At 39.1% G+C, this 15,360-nt stretch overlaps 1 protein-coding gene across 3 annotated transcripts in view; it reads right to left on the bottom strand.

Moving 5' to 3' along the window:
- The window catches only part of LOC117306774 (dynein regulatory complex subunit 6-like), a 28,915-nt gene that overhangs the window by 9,105 nt on the left and 4,450 nt on the right, over nt 1-15,360 (bottom strand). The window contains exons 4-15 of one of the 3 annotated variants that reach the window (XM_033791275.1): nt 14,289-14,382; nt 12,821-12,835; nt 10,031-10,098; nt 9,049-9,203; nt 7,942-7,944; nt 7,225-7,334; nt 5,665-5,766; nt 4,925-5,020; nt 4,074-4,099; nt 3,355-3,464; nt 2,515-2,668; nt 579-708 (exon numbers count right to left, since the gene is read on the bottom strand). In XM_033791275.1, coding sequence (XP_033647166.1) covers nt 579-708; nt 2,515-2,668; nt 3,355-3,464; nt 4,074-4,099; nt 4,925-5,020; nt 5,665-5,766; nt 7,225-7,334; nt 7,942-7,944; nt 9,049-9,203; nt 10,031-10,098; nt 12,821-12,835; nt 14,289-14,382 — 1,063 coding nt within the window. The remainder of the gene's footprint in view (nt 1-578; nt 709-2,514; nt 2,669-3,354; nt 3,465-4,073; nt 4,100-4,924; nt 5,021-5,664; nt 5,767-7,224; nt 7,335-7,941; nt 7,945-9,048; nt 9,204-10,030; nt 10,099-12,820; nt 12,836-14,288; nt 14,383-15,360) is intronic. The other 2 variants (XM_033791279.1, XM_033791278.1) reach the window with 2 other exon arrangements.

A 15,360-nucleotide genomic window follows, 5' to 3' on the forward strand; every position in this document is an offset into this window, starting at 1 on the left:
ACAAAATAACAAGCAATCAAAAATTAACAATACAAAGCAATGAGAAATCAATAAATAGTCTAAGAAGTGAAATAAGTATAGAAAAGGTGTGTTTTGAGTGATGTTTTGAAATCTGAAAGTGAATTAGCATGACGTATTTGATAAGGAAGAGTGTTCCAAAGGTTTGGTGCTGCTGCATACAAACCTTTGGAGGATGAAGAGTATCTGGTTTTAGAATACATCCTGGGAAGCTGCAGCCAGGGAATATGAACCGATCCGGCCTGTCAATCAAACTGTGCGCGTTCACCCATTTGACCAATCACAGCAATGACTGTGGTCAGACAAACTCGGTCATGCGTGCGCGTATATTTGGCACGCGCGGCAGAATCGTGCAGAATGTCATTGGGAGTGCTCGTACACACGTCTTGCTCACGTGCGCGGTGGGTGGAGCTTAGTGGAAAGCCGAAACGGTCCATTACCTTTGAAGAAAACTATTACAATATTTGAAATACTGACAATTGTGTTACAACAATCCCTTCACTCCACATAGAATCTGTTATTTTTGTAAAAGAAAATTGATGCTTTGGAACTTTACCCACCTGTGGGCATCCAGATAGGTCCAGATAAACCAGTTTCCGACAGCCTCTACCGTTTGCCAGGTATTGTAACCCTTTGTCACTGAAGCGTCTGCAGTATGCCAAGCTCATATACTGCAGGTTGCGGGACCATCTAAAAAATATCACAAATCAAAAACAGGGTTAAAAAAATAATCCCTCTGAGCTGAGAACAGGGGATCCATAGAGAAGGTTCAAGGTTAGCCTGAACATCGGACGTCACACTTCGAGGCTCGTGAATTATGCAACCAACACACATAATCACCTTTGACCTCGGATCATTTCACTAAGTCTTCATGATTCTGGAGATTCACAGTTCAATGCGATGTACATGTGTATACATATAAACCAATACCTCTCCTCATCCCTGGAATTGGCAAATTTAAATGTGCTATATGCTAGCACATTTAAACGAGCCATAAATGAGCGTACATATTCATTATTCAATGTTTTCTACGCGTGCACACACGTCTTTCGTCTTAAAGAATCACTTTGTTTTTGTTTTTTAAAAACGTGTTGTCATAAAACTACGCGCGCACGCATTTTCTGAGTCAATCAGCGTTATTTCCCAGTACATCCCATAGTGATGATAGGTATTGATACAGCGCGCTGCCCATGGTAGCGAGGCTGGGAGATATCAAATTTAATAAAAAATTATAAAGTGAGGTTGGCTATACATCTGGTTCGACAAAGCCTGATGAAACAATACAATTAACACAATTATTAGAGTGCTCTTTCTCATCAAAGATGGTTACACAGCGCTGATGAACAGAGTCAAGAGAACTAACTAAATAATACAGTTAGACGCGTTGGTCATTGTTCAAATCAATAAGCATTCTTAAAGCCATTGGACACTTTCGGAAAACAGTATTGTCCAAGGCCCACTCTTCGTGTTTATCACAACTTATATATAAAATAACAAACCTGTGAAAATTTAGGCTCATACACTCATCGGAGTCGGGAGAAAATAACGGGAAAACCCACCCTTGTTTCCGCATGTTTCGCCGTGTCATGACATGTGTTTAAAATAAATCCGTAAATTTCGATATCGAGAATTGATATTGGTTTAATGTTTTCTCAAAAAGTAAAGCATTTCATGGAATAATATTTCAAAAGAAACCTTTCACCATTACCTTCTGTATACCCTGCAAGTTATTTGTAAATCTGTGAACTTTTTTTTTCTTTTCTGAAAGTGTCCAATGGCTTTAAAATCATCCTAAAACTGTACTGTACTTTGAAATTGTGTTGTCATGAATGATAAAGAAAAGTAATTACTTATAAGAGAGTAAAATCATGGAAGTCTACCGAGAGAAAAGAAACAACTTAAGACCAAGTCACACTGCAGCGATAACGATAACGATCAAGACGCAAAGAGAACTCATTCTATTGGTTGAATGAGTGTGTGCGTATTCTGTGTGGAGCAATTCAACCAATAGTATGCGTTAACTCTTTGCGTCTTGATCGTTATCGTTATCGCTGCAGTGTGACTCGGCCTTTGAAGACAGTGGACACTATTGGTAATTGTCAAAGACTAGTCTTCTCATTTGGTGTATCTCAACATTTGCATAAAACAAATCTGTGAAAATTTGAGCTCAATCGGTCGTCGAAGTTGCGAGATATTAATGAAAGAAAAAAACACCATTGTCACACGAAGTTGTGTGCTTTCAGATGCTTGATTTCGAGACCTCAAATTCTAAATCTGAGGTCTCGAAAGCAAATTCTGGGAAAATTACATCTTTCTTGAAAATTACTTCACTTTAGAGGGAGCCGTTTCTCACAATGTTTTATACTATCAACCTCTCCCCATTACTCGTCACCAAGTAAGGTTTTGTGATAATAATCATTTGAGTAATTACCAATAGTGTCCACTGCCTTTAAGCAGAACAAACAAAACCATGCACGTTTTACTTGTTACACCTACCTTCCAAGAAGCCTTAGCGTAGCATCGGTGATGTTGGTATGAGAGATGTTGAGATACAGCAAGGTCTGGCATCCCTCTGCAATGTCCTTCATCATGTCATCATTCACACCTCCACATTCAGATAGATTCAGATCTTGCAGGTTCCTACACTGACCTGCCGAGAACAATCAGAGCCAATGCTTACTAAAATGTCTGAAACCATTGCTTACTAAAATGTCTGAAACCATTGCTTACTAAAATGTCCGAAACCATACTTCAAATGTTAGGACCACACTCGGATAGATTCAGGTCTTCTGCAGGTTCCTACATTGACATGTCGAGAACAATCAGAGCCAATGGTTACTAAAATGTCTAAACCCATTGCTTACTAAAATGTCTGAAACCATTGCTTACTAAAATGTCTGAAACCATACTTCAAATATTAGGACCACACGTAGATAGATTCAGATCTTGCAGATTCCTACACTGACCTGCATGGAACAATGACAACCAGGGCCCAATTTCATAGCGCTGCTTAGCGGCCGATTTTGTGCTTACTGTGCAATTTCTATTTCATAGCGCTGCTAACCGTAAGCACACGAAAAGGCATGCTAACCTTCCGGTGCTTACCGCACAAAAATAAATGACGTCACAATGCAAATCCACGGTAAACACGAAATATGGCCACCCAATTTTCCTGCTAACCTGTGAAATACGATGACACACGCTGTAAAAAAAATCTTCTGAATTCAGATAAAAGTCTGAACAATTCTGTAATCATAGCCAAAGGACCCACATCACCACCCAAAGATTTCTTCTAACATTCTAACCCTCTTCTAAAATTGGTATTCTGACTCTTACCTATAGCAACGTAGCTTGGTTTGGTCAGACTGTCACACCCTCGTAAGTTGAGATGGAGGAGGTATGGTCGACACGTCTGCAGCAGCTTACACACAAATCTGTCAGTAGCCCTGGAAATAAAATAAAAATAATAATAATAATAATAAGATTTGTGATGCCCACATATCCACCCTGCTGGGTGTTTAAGGCGTAGTAAACCAAAAACAAACAAAAGAAAACAGACACGTTGCAACCTTTCGGTTCCATTCCATTTCACAGGGGAGAAGATACTATCTCGACGAAACTCACAAACACTGAGAGACAGAACACTTTTACTCTTTATTACTCTTGCTCGACATGCTCAAGAACACAAGTGTCACTTTTGAACCCCCAACCTGGGCCCAATTTCATAGAGCTGCTAAGCCCAAAAATTTCCTTAGCATGAAATTTCTTCCTTGATAAAAACAGGATTACCAAATTTCTATCGTGATTTTCAGGATGAGCAAACAACAGCTGAATACCAATAACAAGCGATATGCAACAATTGGAAATCTAGTCGGTAATCCTGTTTTTATCAAGGAAGAAATTTCATGCAGCTCTATGAAATTGGGCCCTAATGACTAATCAGCCATCAAAACTTAAGTCTGACGTCTTTAACGCTTTGGCCTTGACGTGTACAGAGCCCCACCCGACCACTAGTCCTAATAAGTTCAGAGCATACCACAATTCTGCTTACTTACCTGTTCTTTATTGATGACAAGTTGACCTGAAATTAAAAAATGAAAAACAAAGTAAGTTAGTTTAGTTCAATGCCCAGAGGCAGAGTTATGGATACTATCTGTGACAGTTGCCCAAACCTTATTAAGCAAGTAGGTTGCAACCCAAAATGTTATGTTGCATCTGAATGGAACCTGGGCCCAATATGATGGCTCTGTCGAATTCAATCACCAATCTTTTGCCCTTGCCAATCACCAATCCTTTGCCTTTGCCATGCTGGCAGGGCAAGGCCTGAATGTCTTCGCTACTTGTGTAAGCGTATGAATGCCATGTAAAAAAAAAAACAGGTGTAGAAGCCAAAATGTCCCGCTAACTCGTATAATATGCTTGACATAAGGACATAAATCCCTGCTTCCGCAAGCGCCGATTCTTTTCTTATGATAAGCAGAGCCATGAAATTGGGCCCTGGTGTTCATGCCAAAAAAGGTCTGCTGCTAAACAGTGTCCATTGATTACTCTAGTGTGTAGTACGGTGTATAATTTTGAGATACAGGCATGATGTCACAGGTTAACTATACTCCACGTAAACCGCAGGACACCGACTGCTGTGTTAAGTTAGCTCCAGCGTTCCACATGGCCCAATTTCATAGCGCTGACTACTCAGAAAACATTGCTTAACAAATTTCTGCTTAGCAGATTTTAAACCAAGATAAACAACATGGTAGAAAAGCATTCCAGAGACCTCATTTCAATTCAGCGTACTTTGGACAAACTTCCCAAATTTTGGTCAAGAATGCCCCCCCCCCCCAGTGTCAAGGAATCCCTCGGAGAACCCTGACCAGGGATGTTTAATTCTATGAGAAAGTGCTCTTACCCTGCTCCACAGCGAGCTTGTACCGGTGATCATCTTCCATTGCCGGCATACCTGGGCACATCGACTCACATCGGCCAAGTCAAGATAACTGAAAATCTGCACGATCGCAATAACAATATATGTGACATTACATTTCAAGAGAGATAATTAACGTACTTACTCCATGCTTTTATAATAATTGGCTATTCAATCGCCAACCCCTTCCCCAAACCTCCGCCAGTGAATGACCAAAATAATTAAGGCAGCATCTTTTTTAGTGTCTGGATTGTCGTATTGTCATTTTGACACACACCGTCAACGACAGAAGTGTAGGTACGTTTTTAAAAACATTGAGGTTTGGGCCCAAGCTTTTGATTGATAATTACCAAAAAAGTGTCACAGTATCAGTTGAGGCGTTGCATGGGGCAATATCAATGTATATTTGTTTTCTTAGAAACACCATGATGATTTTGTTCTTAAGAGATCTTGTTTTGCTATATTTTCTACTACCGAGGAGTAGACTTTACAAAATTCGGGAGACTTCTCTACTACAATTAAATGATATACAAACACATTTTAGCCGGATAAAAAAAGACATCAATAAACAAAACACATTCAACAAAAATTAAAATTCCTGTCAACAAAGTTCTTGCTCAAGAAGCTGCTGCAGTGAAAAATGCTGGGAAAGATATATTCCAGTGTACTGTAAATAAAAACAGACGATAACCATCATCTTTGCTTCCCTTGATCCCTCTACTCACCTTAATGGCTAGTTTTCTTGGGAGTAGAGAGATGTCGTCTCTTGCCTCGCCTCGAGGAAACATCATCTCATCCTCACCATCCATCTCTCCTCTTTCCAATCTCTATTAAATAAAAATTATAAAAATAAAAAGTATTTGTAAGGTGCCAGAATCCACCAAATTAAGATCCTCACACAGTAAAGAGGAAAATCAGACAAAGAACAACATACACAAGCCAAATTAAGCTACAGTCCCGGCCATATTTCGTTAGGCCCTCGCACCACGGCCCCCGTGCCCCCTTTCAATGTTGGCTCACAGTCTCATTGCGCGGTCGGCGCTGCCATCGACATTGAGCGGGGGAGAGGGGAGGGCGAGAATATTTGAATTGATATCAGTGAAACCTTTCCGCAGTCAAACATTTTGGAAGTCAAATACAAAGTTTACAAAGCAGATGTACAGTTGTTCAAATAAGAAATAATTCTTCATTGTTCCCTCCAGCTTTTGTTTCAAACAAAAGCTGGAAATCGACCAACAGTGAGAACTATCAAGGTAATGTACATCGGTAAACAAAACTCATGATTTACCTGCGCGCTGTGCATTACGCCTAGTGCACATCCTACGCCATGGAACATGCGTCTTTGTATCACATCACATGATTGGTTCTCGACCAATAAAACTTCACAATCTGCTACCGGGGTATAACAATGAAGTATGTTACTAAGGACATCTTGTACTTTGGAACAGGCTAACACATCAGTTACAAAATAATGGATATCAACTATATGGTACAATGACTAATTGTTGACCTCTGACATGAACTACGCGACTGTAAACATTCAAGTGGGACATGTGACTAACCTTGACTTGGGCATACTGGGATACCTTCCAAGATGGAAGAAAGATAATCTTGTGATTTTAGTGATTTAGTTACCCAAATACATCATCATATAGTTCAAGTATTCTATTGAAACTACCAATTCAGACACAAACTTATGTTCATTTTAAATACTGGTCTATTGCAAATGTTTCCTTTTTTTCAACTAGACGTTTCAATTCAAAAATCATACGGCACTACAATATACAATTAACATCTCAGTCTTAGTCTTTCCTTAAAGGGAAGGTACATGTTTGGTAATTGTCAAAGACCAGTCTTCTCACTTGGTGTATCCCATCATGTGCATAAAATCACAAGCCTGTGAAAATTTGGGCTCAATCGGTCATCGAAGTTACGAGAAAATGATGAAAGAAAAAAACACCCTTGTTGGACGAATTTGTGTGCTTTCAGATAGAATAAAAGACTTCTAGCTAGAAGTCTTTTATTATTTTAGTGAGAAACTAACTCTTTCTCAAAATCTATGCTACTTCAGAGGGAGCAGTTTCTCACAATGTTTTATACCATCAACCTCTCCCCATTACTCGTTACCAAGTAAGGTTTTATGCTAATAATTATTTTGAGTAATTACCAATAGTGTCCACTTCCTTTAAAATTAAACCAAGGGAGCCCCTTGTAAATTGCTGCCATGTGAAAAGATCTTCAGTCTCAAATCCGACCAACATCCATAAATCCAGCTAGAATCTCACCTCAAAGTATTCCCTGGTCCGTCTTGCTTCCAGCATTACGTTGTGCCACGCCTCAAACACAAGCCGAGATAAAGACATGTCGTACACATTCTTTATGATATTGTACGCACCTGCAATAGATAAATAAAAAGGGCAGTAAAGTTTATGGGATTGATGCGTAGATTTTTGGATTTCTGGAGACTTCTCAGTTCTGAAAAGAACTGTCCTGCTTTTAAACTACTACCTGGGCGGAAGTTAGAAAAACATCTGGGACTACTACTTTAGATTCTAAGTGGATTGAGGTGACTTTTCGTTGTTAACTTCACTGGCACAGAGTGAGTTCTTGATTGGTCTTGAACTGTTTGGACTAGCATGCTCTAATGAACGCACTGAATTTAACTTTTTGACTGTCACAAAAATTCCTCTTTGGACAGTACATACCTATTTGTCTGGGTATCCGATGACGTTATATGTTTCAAGTTAGCTTAGATATCTAAAGAGTATCTATAAAAATGGCATTTAAAAAAAACAGATCTTATATTCTTTATCCCAATGCAAATTTAACCGCGTAATTGAAAACATGGTAGTCGCGACTCGACTAAGGAATCAATAGCCGCAGCTATTACACTAGTTACACTAATCACCCAGGCTTACTCGAGAGAACACCTTGCTTACACGTACCGCTGTATACATGTAGGATAAACCAGATACTATTCTTTATTACCGATGCAAACTTACCATCTACTCAAAGAGGTTTCAGTTACATTTAACAGAAGGGACGCAGGTAGAAACAGGGTGAAAGGATAGAAGCAGATTGCAGGCAGAAGAACAAAGCAAGAGAAGAATAAAACAAAAAGCAAAATAATAGAGACCTCATTATTTACAAGAAGTTAAGTGAGAATATGCAATACATTTTAAAGGAAAGAATTTTAGTTCTGACTGGCAGTGCCCAAAACAAACATATTGCCAAAATAGGGAGATCGCCATCAACATGTACATAAACATGTATAAGGCTAGATAATAATAATAATGGCTTCTTATACAGCGCTCAGGTCCGTCACGCAGTGACACTCATGGGGCTTCAACATTATTACCCCTGGTTACTGGGCCTTAAATCATCTCAGCTCCCTGGGGAGTATACAGCCTGTGCCGCCAAATATGTAGCGCAATCAAGGCTAATCAATCACAAGAACCAACTCTGCCCTCACAGGTACCCATTTACCCCTGGGTGGAGAGAAGCAATTATAGTGAAGTGTCTTGCTCAAGGACACAAGTGTCACGACCGGGATTCGAATCCACACTCCACTGAACAGAATCCCCAGAGCTTGAATTCGGTGCTGTCATCCGCTCGGCCCTGACACCCCAAGGTAGACTCAGTTGGTAGAGTGACAGCTTGCAAAGAGGTTGTTGGTTCATATCCCACTCTAGTAAATTTTTCTTTGTTCAGTCCCAAATTAAAAATTAAAAACACAGCTTTCTGGACATTAGATATCTTCTGGGTACAAAAAGAGAGAAATTTGCGGTTCCGTCCGTTTTGGAAAGAACACGTGTACAGGAAAAAATATGAGAGATTTTTTGTTTTGTCCCTCCCCAATATTTTATTGGTTTATTTTATTGGTTTATAGAAAGATTCAAACATAGCAGCCCAAGAGCCGACTTATGTTTAAACATAAAGAAAAAGAGCAAAACAAGAATTAAAACATAAACATGTGTACTGGTAAGAATTTTATTACTAAAAATAACAAAATGGCAGCTGTTTAGACACCAATTATCTTCTGAGTAAATTTCTCAGACCTTGAAGGGGGAAACTCCTTAATTGTGACAAATGGCCCGATGGTGACTTACTTTCCTGGCGGTCTTTGCGGAAGCGATACCACTGCATCCAATACTGCAGGTGCACCCGTTGTTTGCGCATGTCGTAGTACTCAGCGGCTTGGACCATTTTACGAGCCATCATGAGACGACGACGCTTCTTCCTCTCGTGGTACAACAGCCAGGCACTGGATTGGGGGAGAGGAGTCAAATGAGCAGGAATTAGCAAACATCACTAAGACAGTGCGGTAAGTACACTATTTGAATTATGAGAAGTAACTGGAGATATTTTTTTTTTGACAGGGCTCGGGAAAGTACCGAGTATACAGTGCTAGCACACATTGTGTATAATGGGTATAACCAAAATTAATGTGAACTTTATCCCCTATGCAAATTTCCAACTAGAGATAGTAATTTTGCGGGTGCAACAATGTATAAAATATCTTTCGTGGGAGTGTTGACTCTGAAAAGAGTCGGTGTGATCTCGACACTTCGGACAGTAAATGTGCAGTAAGTACACTCTTCAAATGATAAGAGGTATCTAAAAAATAGTAAACTTGCGGGTACAACAATGTATTAAGTCTCTTTTGAAGGAGTGTTGGCTCTGAAAAGAGTCGGTGAACGCTTCTCCTGCGTTTGAAATGTCCGAATTAAAGCAATTAGAATGGCTCTTTGTTCTATATACTTGAACACCTCTGCAAAGTAGAGTATAGGTCTTTATGAGTGAGAGCAAGCTGGAAGCCTGGGCCCAATTTCATAGAGCTGCTAAGCACAAAAATGTGCTTAGCATGAAATGTCTTTCTTGATAAAAACAGGATTACCAACCAACTTTCCTATCGTTGCATATTGCTTGTTACATGTATTCAGCTGTTGTTTGCTTATAAATCCTGAAAATCACGTGGAAATTTGGTTGGCAATCCTGTTTTTATCAAGGCAAAAAATTTCATGCTAAGCAAATTTGTTTGTGTTTAGTAGCTCAAACACCCTGATAGGAAAAACCAGGTCGGACACCTACCTGAACGTCATGGTGACGAGTTTGTTATTGTAGCACTGATATGCCTTCTGGTACATGATAGGAGTAGGCTGAAAAACAACAAATAAAGAGTAGGCTTTTATTTATTTTTTAAAACAGCTTGGCATTTAAACACAAGTGGCAGAGGAAAGAGATATAATGCACATCACACACACACATGCAGGTGGAATGCGTTAGATTAGTCAAACTGAAAACACTGCAAATTCAGAGCACAAATGTGTGGATGGTTCAGTTTATTGACTCGTGTTGCATTTAAAGGGCTAAAAATACCACTCTGTCAACACCAATATGTATTTCAGACAAAACATGAGTTCATAATGGATATATTAATGAATTTACATGTAACATGGATATTTTGAGACATCTGAATTAACCAGCTCTCTTTATAAACCCACGAGGAATAATTTCAATCAAAACGCAGCTTCTTTTAATTGACATAATTGCTCAGACTAACACTCATAGAAGTGCTTAGACCCTTCAAGATGAAAACTATAGTGCAAGCACAGCAAGAGAAATCAGTGAACATTTTATAAAAGTTCTTTTGTTATAAAAGTCTAAAACTCTCAGTCCAGCTTTACAAAAACTAATAGGAGACTTTCCAACGCTAGGTGGCAGCAGACATACCGGGTAAATTTCCATTGTTTACGTAGTTCTGAACATGCGCATAATTCTGAGAACAATGGATTTACCCGGTAAGTCTGCTGCCCTCTATCGTCCCAGAAAGTCTCCCATTGTTTGTCAATAATAAATATTCAGAAACTGTAGAATGTTTCTTCCATCATCTTAAGAACCTTGTAAGAGGTAAGAGAGAGTCTCTATGATGCCTTAATATAAAAGATGTTTAAATTGGAACCGTTACACTAAAGGGAAATACTGTACGAGTATTTATTTTAGCAATATGCGTGTAGTACATCAAAGTGAACAATTTCCCTTGTAGTATGTGTAGCAGAGTAAAATTACACATGTTTTGATTGCGACTCAAAAAAAACACAATTGCCAACTCAATGTTAGCATTCTGTGTGCACAAATTAAGTTCAGTCTAAATTTCTTGCTATGTAAAATTGCCAGACAAAATTGTTTCCTGCAACACAGATTGTAAAAGAGTGTCAGAGAGAAAGCTAGCCAGTTGTTGTACATGTACAATGTGCTTATCGGCAGGAAGTCATCATTTTGATGTCAGTCTGTGCAGGTGTTTACCGCAGCATCATCAATAAAAGTGATTCAAGCAAACATGGTGCTTATAAATCAGGGTGCATTTGGTTTCTTTCTTACCATCTACTATTTATTTTTTATTACTACAACAAATTTCAAAAAGTTGTGGATTTTTTATTTATTTTTAGGTTTATACATGAACAATGGGAAACTTATTTGGAAAATACTTGGCACTCTACCAACTGAGCTATTAATATTGGCGGTCTCCCTTATTAAGAGTCGGTAGAGAGCTGGTGTCCCAGGGAATTCTGTACGCCAGGGATCTGTCCGCCATATGGGAAATTATCATAGGCTGAAGGAGAAAGATTCAAACGAGGGCGCTATCAGAAGAAGTTTGTACACAGTTTGCCATATGGGGGACACAATCTCCAGGGGGGGGGGGGGGGGGGCGACATTATCTTATGTCATAATGGCATGTTAATCCATAGGACATCGCAGGTACAAGTCCTGCTTGAGTCATTTTTTCTTTGTCCAAACCAAATTTATTACATTATCAGTATACGGATCAAAAACAAGTTGGTTCCACATTAAGCCTTGGGTAAGATTGGCAACCCCCCACCAAATCTGATGAGAACATTACTCAATTTACTTGAGGGAGCGGGGGTTGGGGAATTACCAACTTGGGGTGACAAGTATTTGAGTATTAATTAAATCAGGGATAAAGAAAAACTGGACACCTGTAGTTTGTACATGTGCAATACTGAATCACCGACTTCAAAGAGATGGCACAACATTGGTTTTTGTTCGCTTACATTATTGAAATTTTAGCTTTGTCTTAAGTTTAAAGAAGTCACATGAGTTTTTGTTAACTGCCTTTCGGAGCAGACTTTGTGCCTAGGTTTTGCATTGATGAACCAGTCATTATTGCAGGCTGAAGTAACAGACTGTGGGAAGTCTTGCACGTATTGAAAACGAGGAAACAACGTGTGGACATTACAAGACAGTTAGGTTTTGTAAGTTCGATCAAACAGGTACAGTAACAATGTTGTGCTATTTCTTTAAGGGAAGGTACACGTTTGGTAATTACTCAAAACAAATATTAACTTAAAAACTGACTAGGTAACTAGTGTTGGAGAGCTGTTGATAGTATAAAACATTGTGGGAAACGACTCCCTCTAAAGTAACTAAAGTAGTTATTGAGAAAGAGGTAATTTCTCACTAAAATAAAAAAAGACTTCTAGCTAGAAGTCTTTTATTCCTATCTGAAAGCACACAGATTCGTCCAACAAGGGTGTTTTTCTTTCATCATTTTCTCCCAACTCCGATGACCAAGTGAGCTCAAATTTTCACAGGTTTGTTATTTTATGCATATGTTGAGATACACCAAGTGAGAACACTGGTCTTTGACAATTACCAATAGTGTACCTTCCCTTTAAAAGTTGCTGTCACGAAGAAGGTCTGAAACGTAGGATGAGTGTGAATGGGATTGGTCCAGAGTTTGTAATGTTACAATGGATTCAAATGAAAACTGAACACAATCCTTGTCAAGAAAACAGATGGAGAAAACTGATGTATAAAAAGAGAGGAATCACAACTTGATAGTATTTAACTATTTATTACCCTCCATTCCCATGGCTGTTTGGCAACAAAGAAGAAACAAAAATGGGTTAACATTGCCTGGCGTCATTATAGTCATGGATAGAAATATATAGCACTCTAGCAATATAGCACAAGATACATTAGGTGTTGCAGGTCTGTATGCTTCATTTTTGAAGGGCAAGGGCACCAAGGCATTTTCTCCCTGGTAAAGTGCACCCTATGAGGAAATTGCAAGTTTCTACTTGGAGCATTTCAAGGGCACCAAGGCTATGACCTGGGCCATATATATATACAGGCAGTGAGCGCCAAGACCGCTAGAGGGCGCTGTTTGTTTGTGATCATTCATTTGTGAATAAGCTCTTGACCCATTGACTTGTGTGTCAGGAAATCGGGTGACGTACATGTATGGGCGGATTGATATTAGTTTTAGACAGTGTCACTCGGTTCATTCATAAAAAGAACCGGATCTAAATTAAAGATTCTTTTGATATAGTGATTGACTCTACATGTAGAAGGAAAACTTTCAAAATCTTTCAACAAAAATTGTCAGAGTTGTCATTGTTTTAACTCTTTACAGAGGTGAGCACAGTTCAATACTTATTTTATGCTGTCTTAATAGAAGTTTCCGACAATCGCTGATAATAGGAATCCGGTTACTTGGTTGTAGTTAGAGGACTATCCTGTTTATTAATAGGTATCGGCGCCCCTTGCGGATATCCGGTTAGGTCAAAAACATTATACACGGTTACTGTTAGGAAAAGCTATTCACCATAAATAATAATAATATCTGTGGTTTCTTATAAAGCACACATGTCTGTCACCCAGTGACGCTCCTGGCGCTGTAACATATAGTATTTCCTGCCAGATGTGGGACTACGTTTGAATTATGAGACCTAATTCTGATAGCACCATGTAATGCTTTACATGGTGCTGTGGCAAAATTTGCTGCCGATCGGACCAGGAACACCGGGGCAAACCCCTTCTCTTTTCGATAAGTGCACTGGGCTCTTTTACATGCGTTACAGACCAACGGTTTACAGACCAAGGGTTTAACGTCCCATCTGAAGGACGAAACAATGGTTAAGTGTCATGCTTAAGGACACAAGTGTCACGGCTGGGGCCAATTTCATAGAGCTGCTTAAGCAAAAAATTTGCTTAAGCACGAAAATAGCTCGCTTATTTTTCACATGTTACTGGCAAAAAATGTCATGCCATATACATTGCTTGTGACTGGTATTTAGCTGTGGTTTACTTAGCATAACAATCGAGTGGAGTCTTGGCCAGTAATCTGATTTTACTAAGCAAGGATTTTTTTGCTTAAGCAAAATTTTGTGCTTAAGCAGCTCTATGAAATTGGGCCCTGGAGATTAACCGGATATTTGATTTATTCGCCAAGGCCTAGAAGTTGCAAACAAGTCTAGTAGAACTGTTGCAACATTCTGAAGAAAAAACCAAAATACACCAAATCAGAGTAAATAATGGCACGTACCTGCAGATTTTCTTCGTCGAACATGAAGAGAGCATCCAGGTAGTTTGCACTGAGACGCTTTCTTGGTTTAGCATGCCGGGGAATTAACGTGTCCCTACATACAGAGACAAAAGAAGAAAAGAAAAAATGTGTATTGTTAAAGCCATTGGACACTTTCGGTAAACAGCATTGTCCAAGGCCCACACTTCGTGCATCACAACTTCTACATAAAATAACAAACCTGTGAAAATTTAGGCTCAACCAATCATCGGAGTCGGGAGAAAATAACGGGAAAAACCCACCCTTGTTTCTGCACGTGTGTTTAAAATAAATCTGTAAATCTTGATATCGAGAATTGATATTGTTTTAATGTTTTCTCAACAAGTAAAGCATTTCATGGAATAATATTTCAAGAGAAGTCTTTCACCACTACCTTCTGTAAACCCTGTAATTTGTAAATCTGTGAACTTTTAATTTTTTTTTTGTTCGGAAAGTGTCCAATGGCTTTAAGCCTAAACAAAAATTTGGGTTTTTGGGGGAGGGGTGGGGAAGCAAGGGCAAAAACAAATTGAGGGGATGGATTTGTAATGTATCGCATGCATTGGTGTTTTTAGGGGGCAAGAGGGGGGTGGAGGGGTTCTGAGTTCAGGGGAAGGGGCGGGGCTGGCTTCAGCGAAGTTAATGCAGCCAGCCATGCCAGAAACACCTTCTCTTGACAGGCAAGTGAACTGGGTTCTATTGTTTTTTAGAACTTTCTCTTTTTGATAAACAAACCGTCTTGGTTGGCATGGTCGGCCAAATGCTAGTAAAACAAATGTATTAACAAAGTTCAACATTTTCTGCAAACTTTCAGTTAAATAAAATACCTCTCATAATTAGTTGTTCTGTATTAAACAAAATCAACAAATTTGTTAAATTGCTACAAAAAAAATAATGATCTTTTCTTGATTTGCACTCATGGCTTTCCATTGTTTTCCAATCTGGGTTGGCAAAAACTCGGGCTGTGACTCAGGACCTACCCACCTGACTACTCCCATTAAAGTGTCAAGACTGGGACTCGAACCAACCTTCCATGACCAATTATTATTATTAT

This window comes from Asterias rubens, chromosome 2 (assembly GCF_902459465.1).
Source record: "Asterias rubens chromosome 2, eAstRub1.3, whole genome shotgun sequence".
In the NCBI taxonomy this organism is placed as follows: Eukaryota; Metazoa; Echinodermata; class Asteroidea; order Forcipulatida; family Asteriidae; genus Asterias; species Asterias rubens.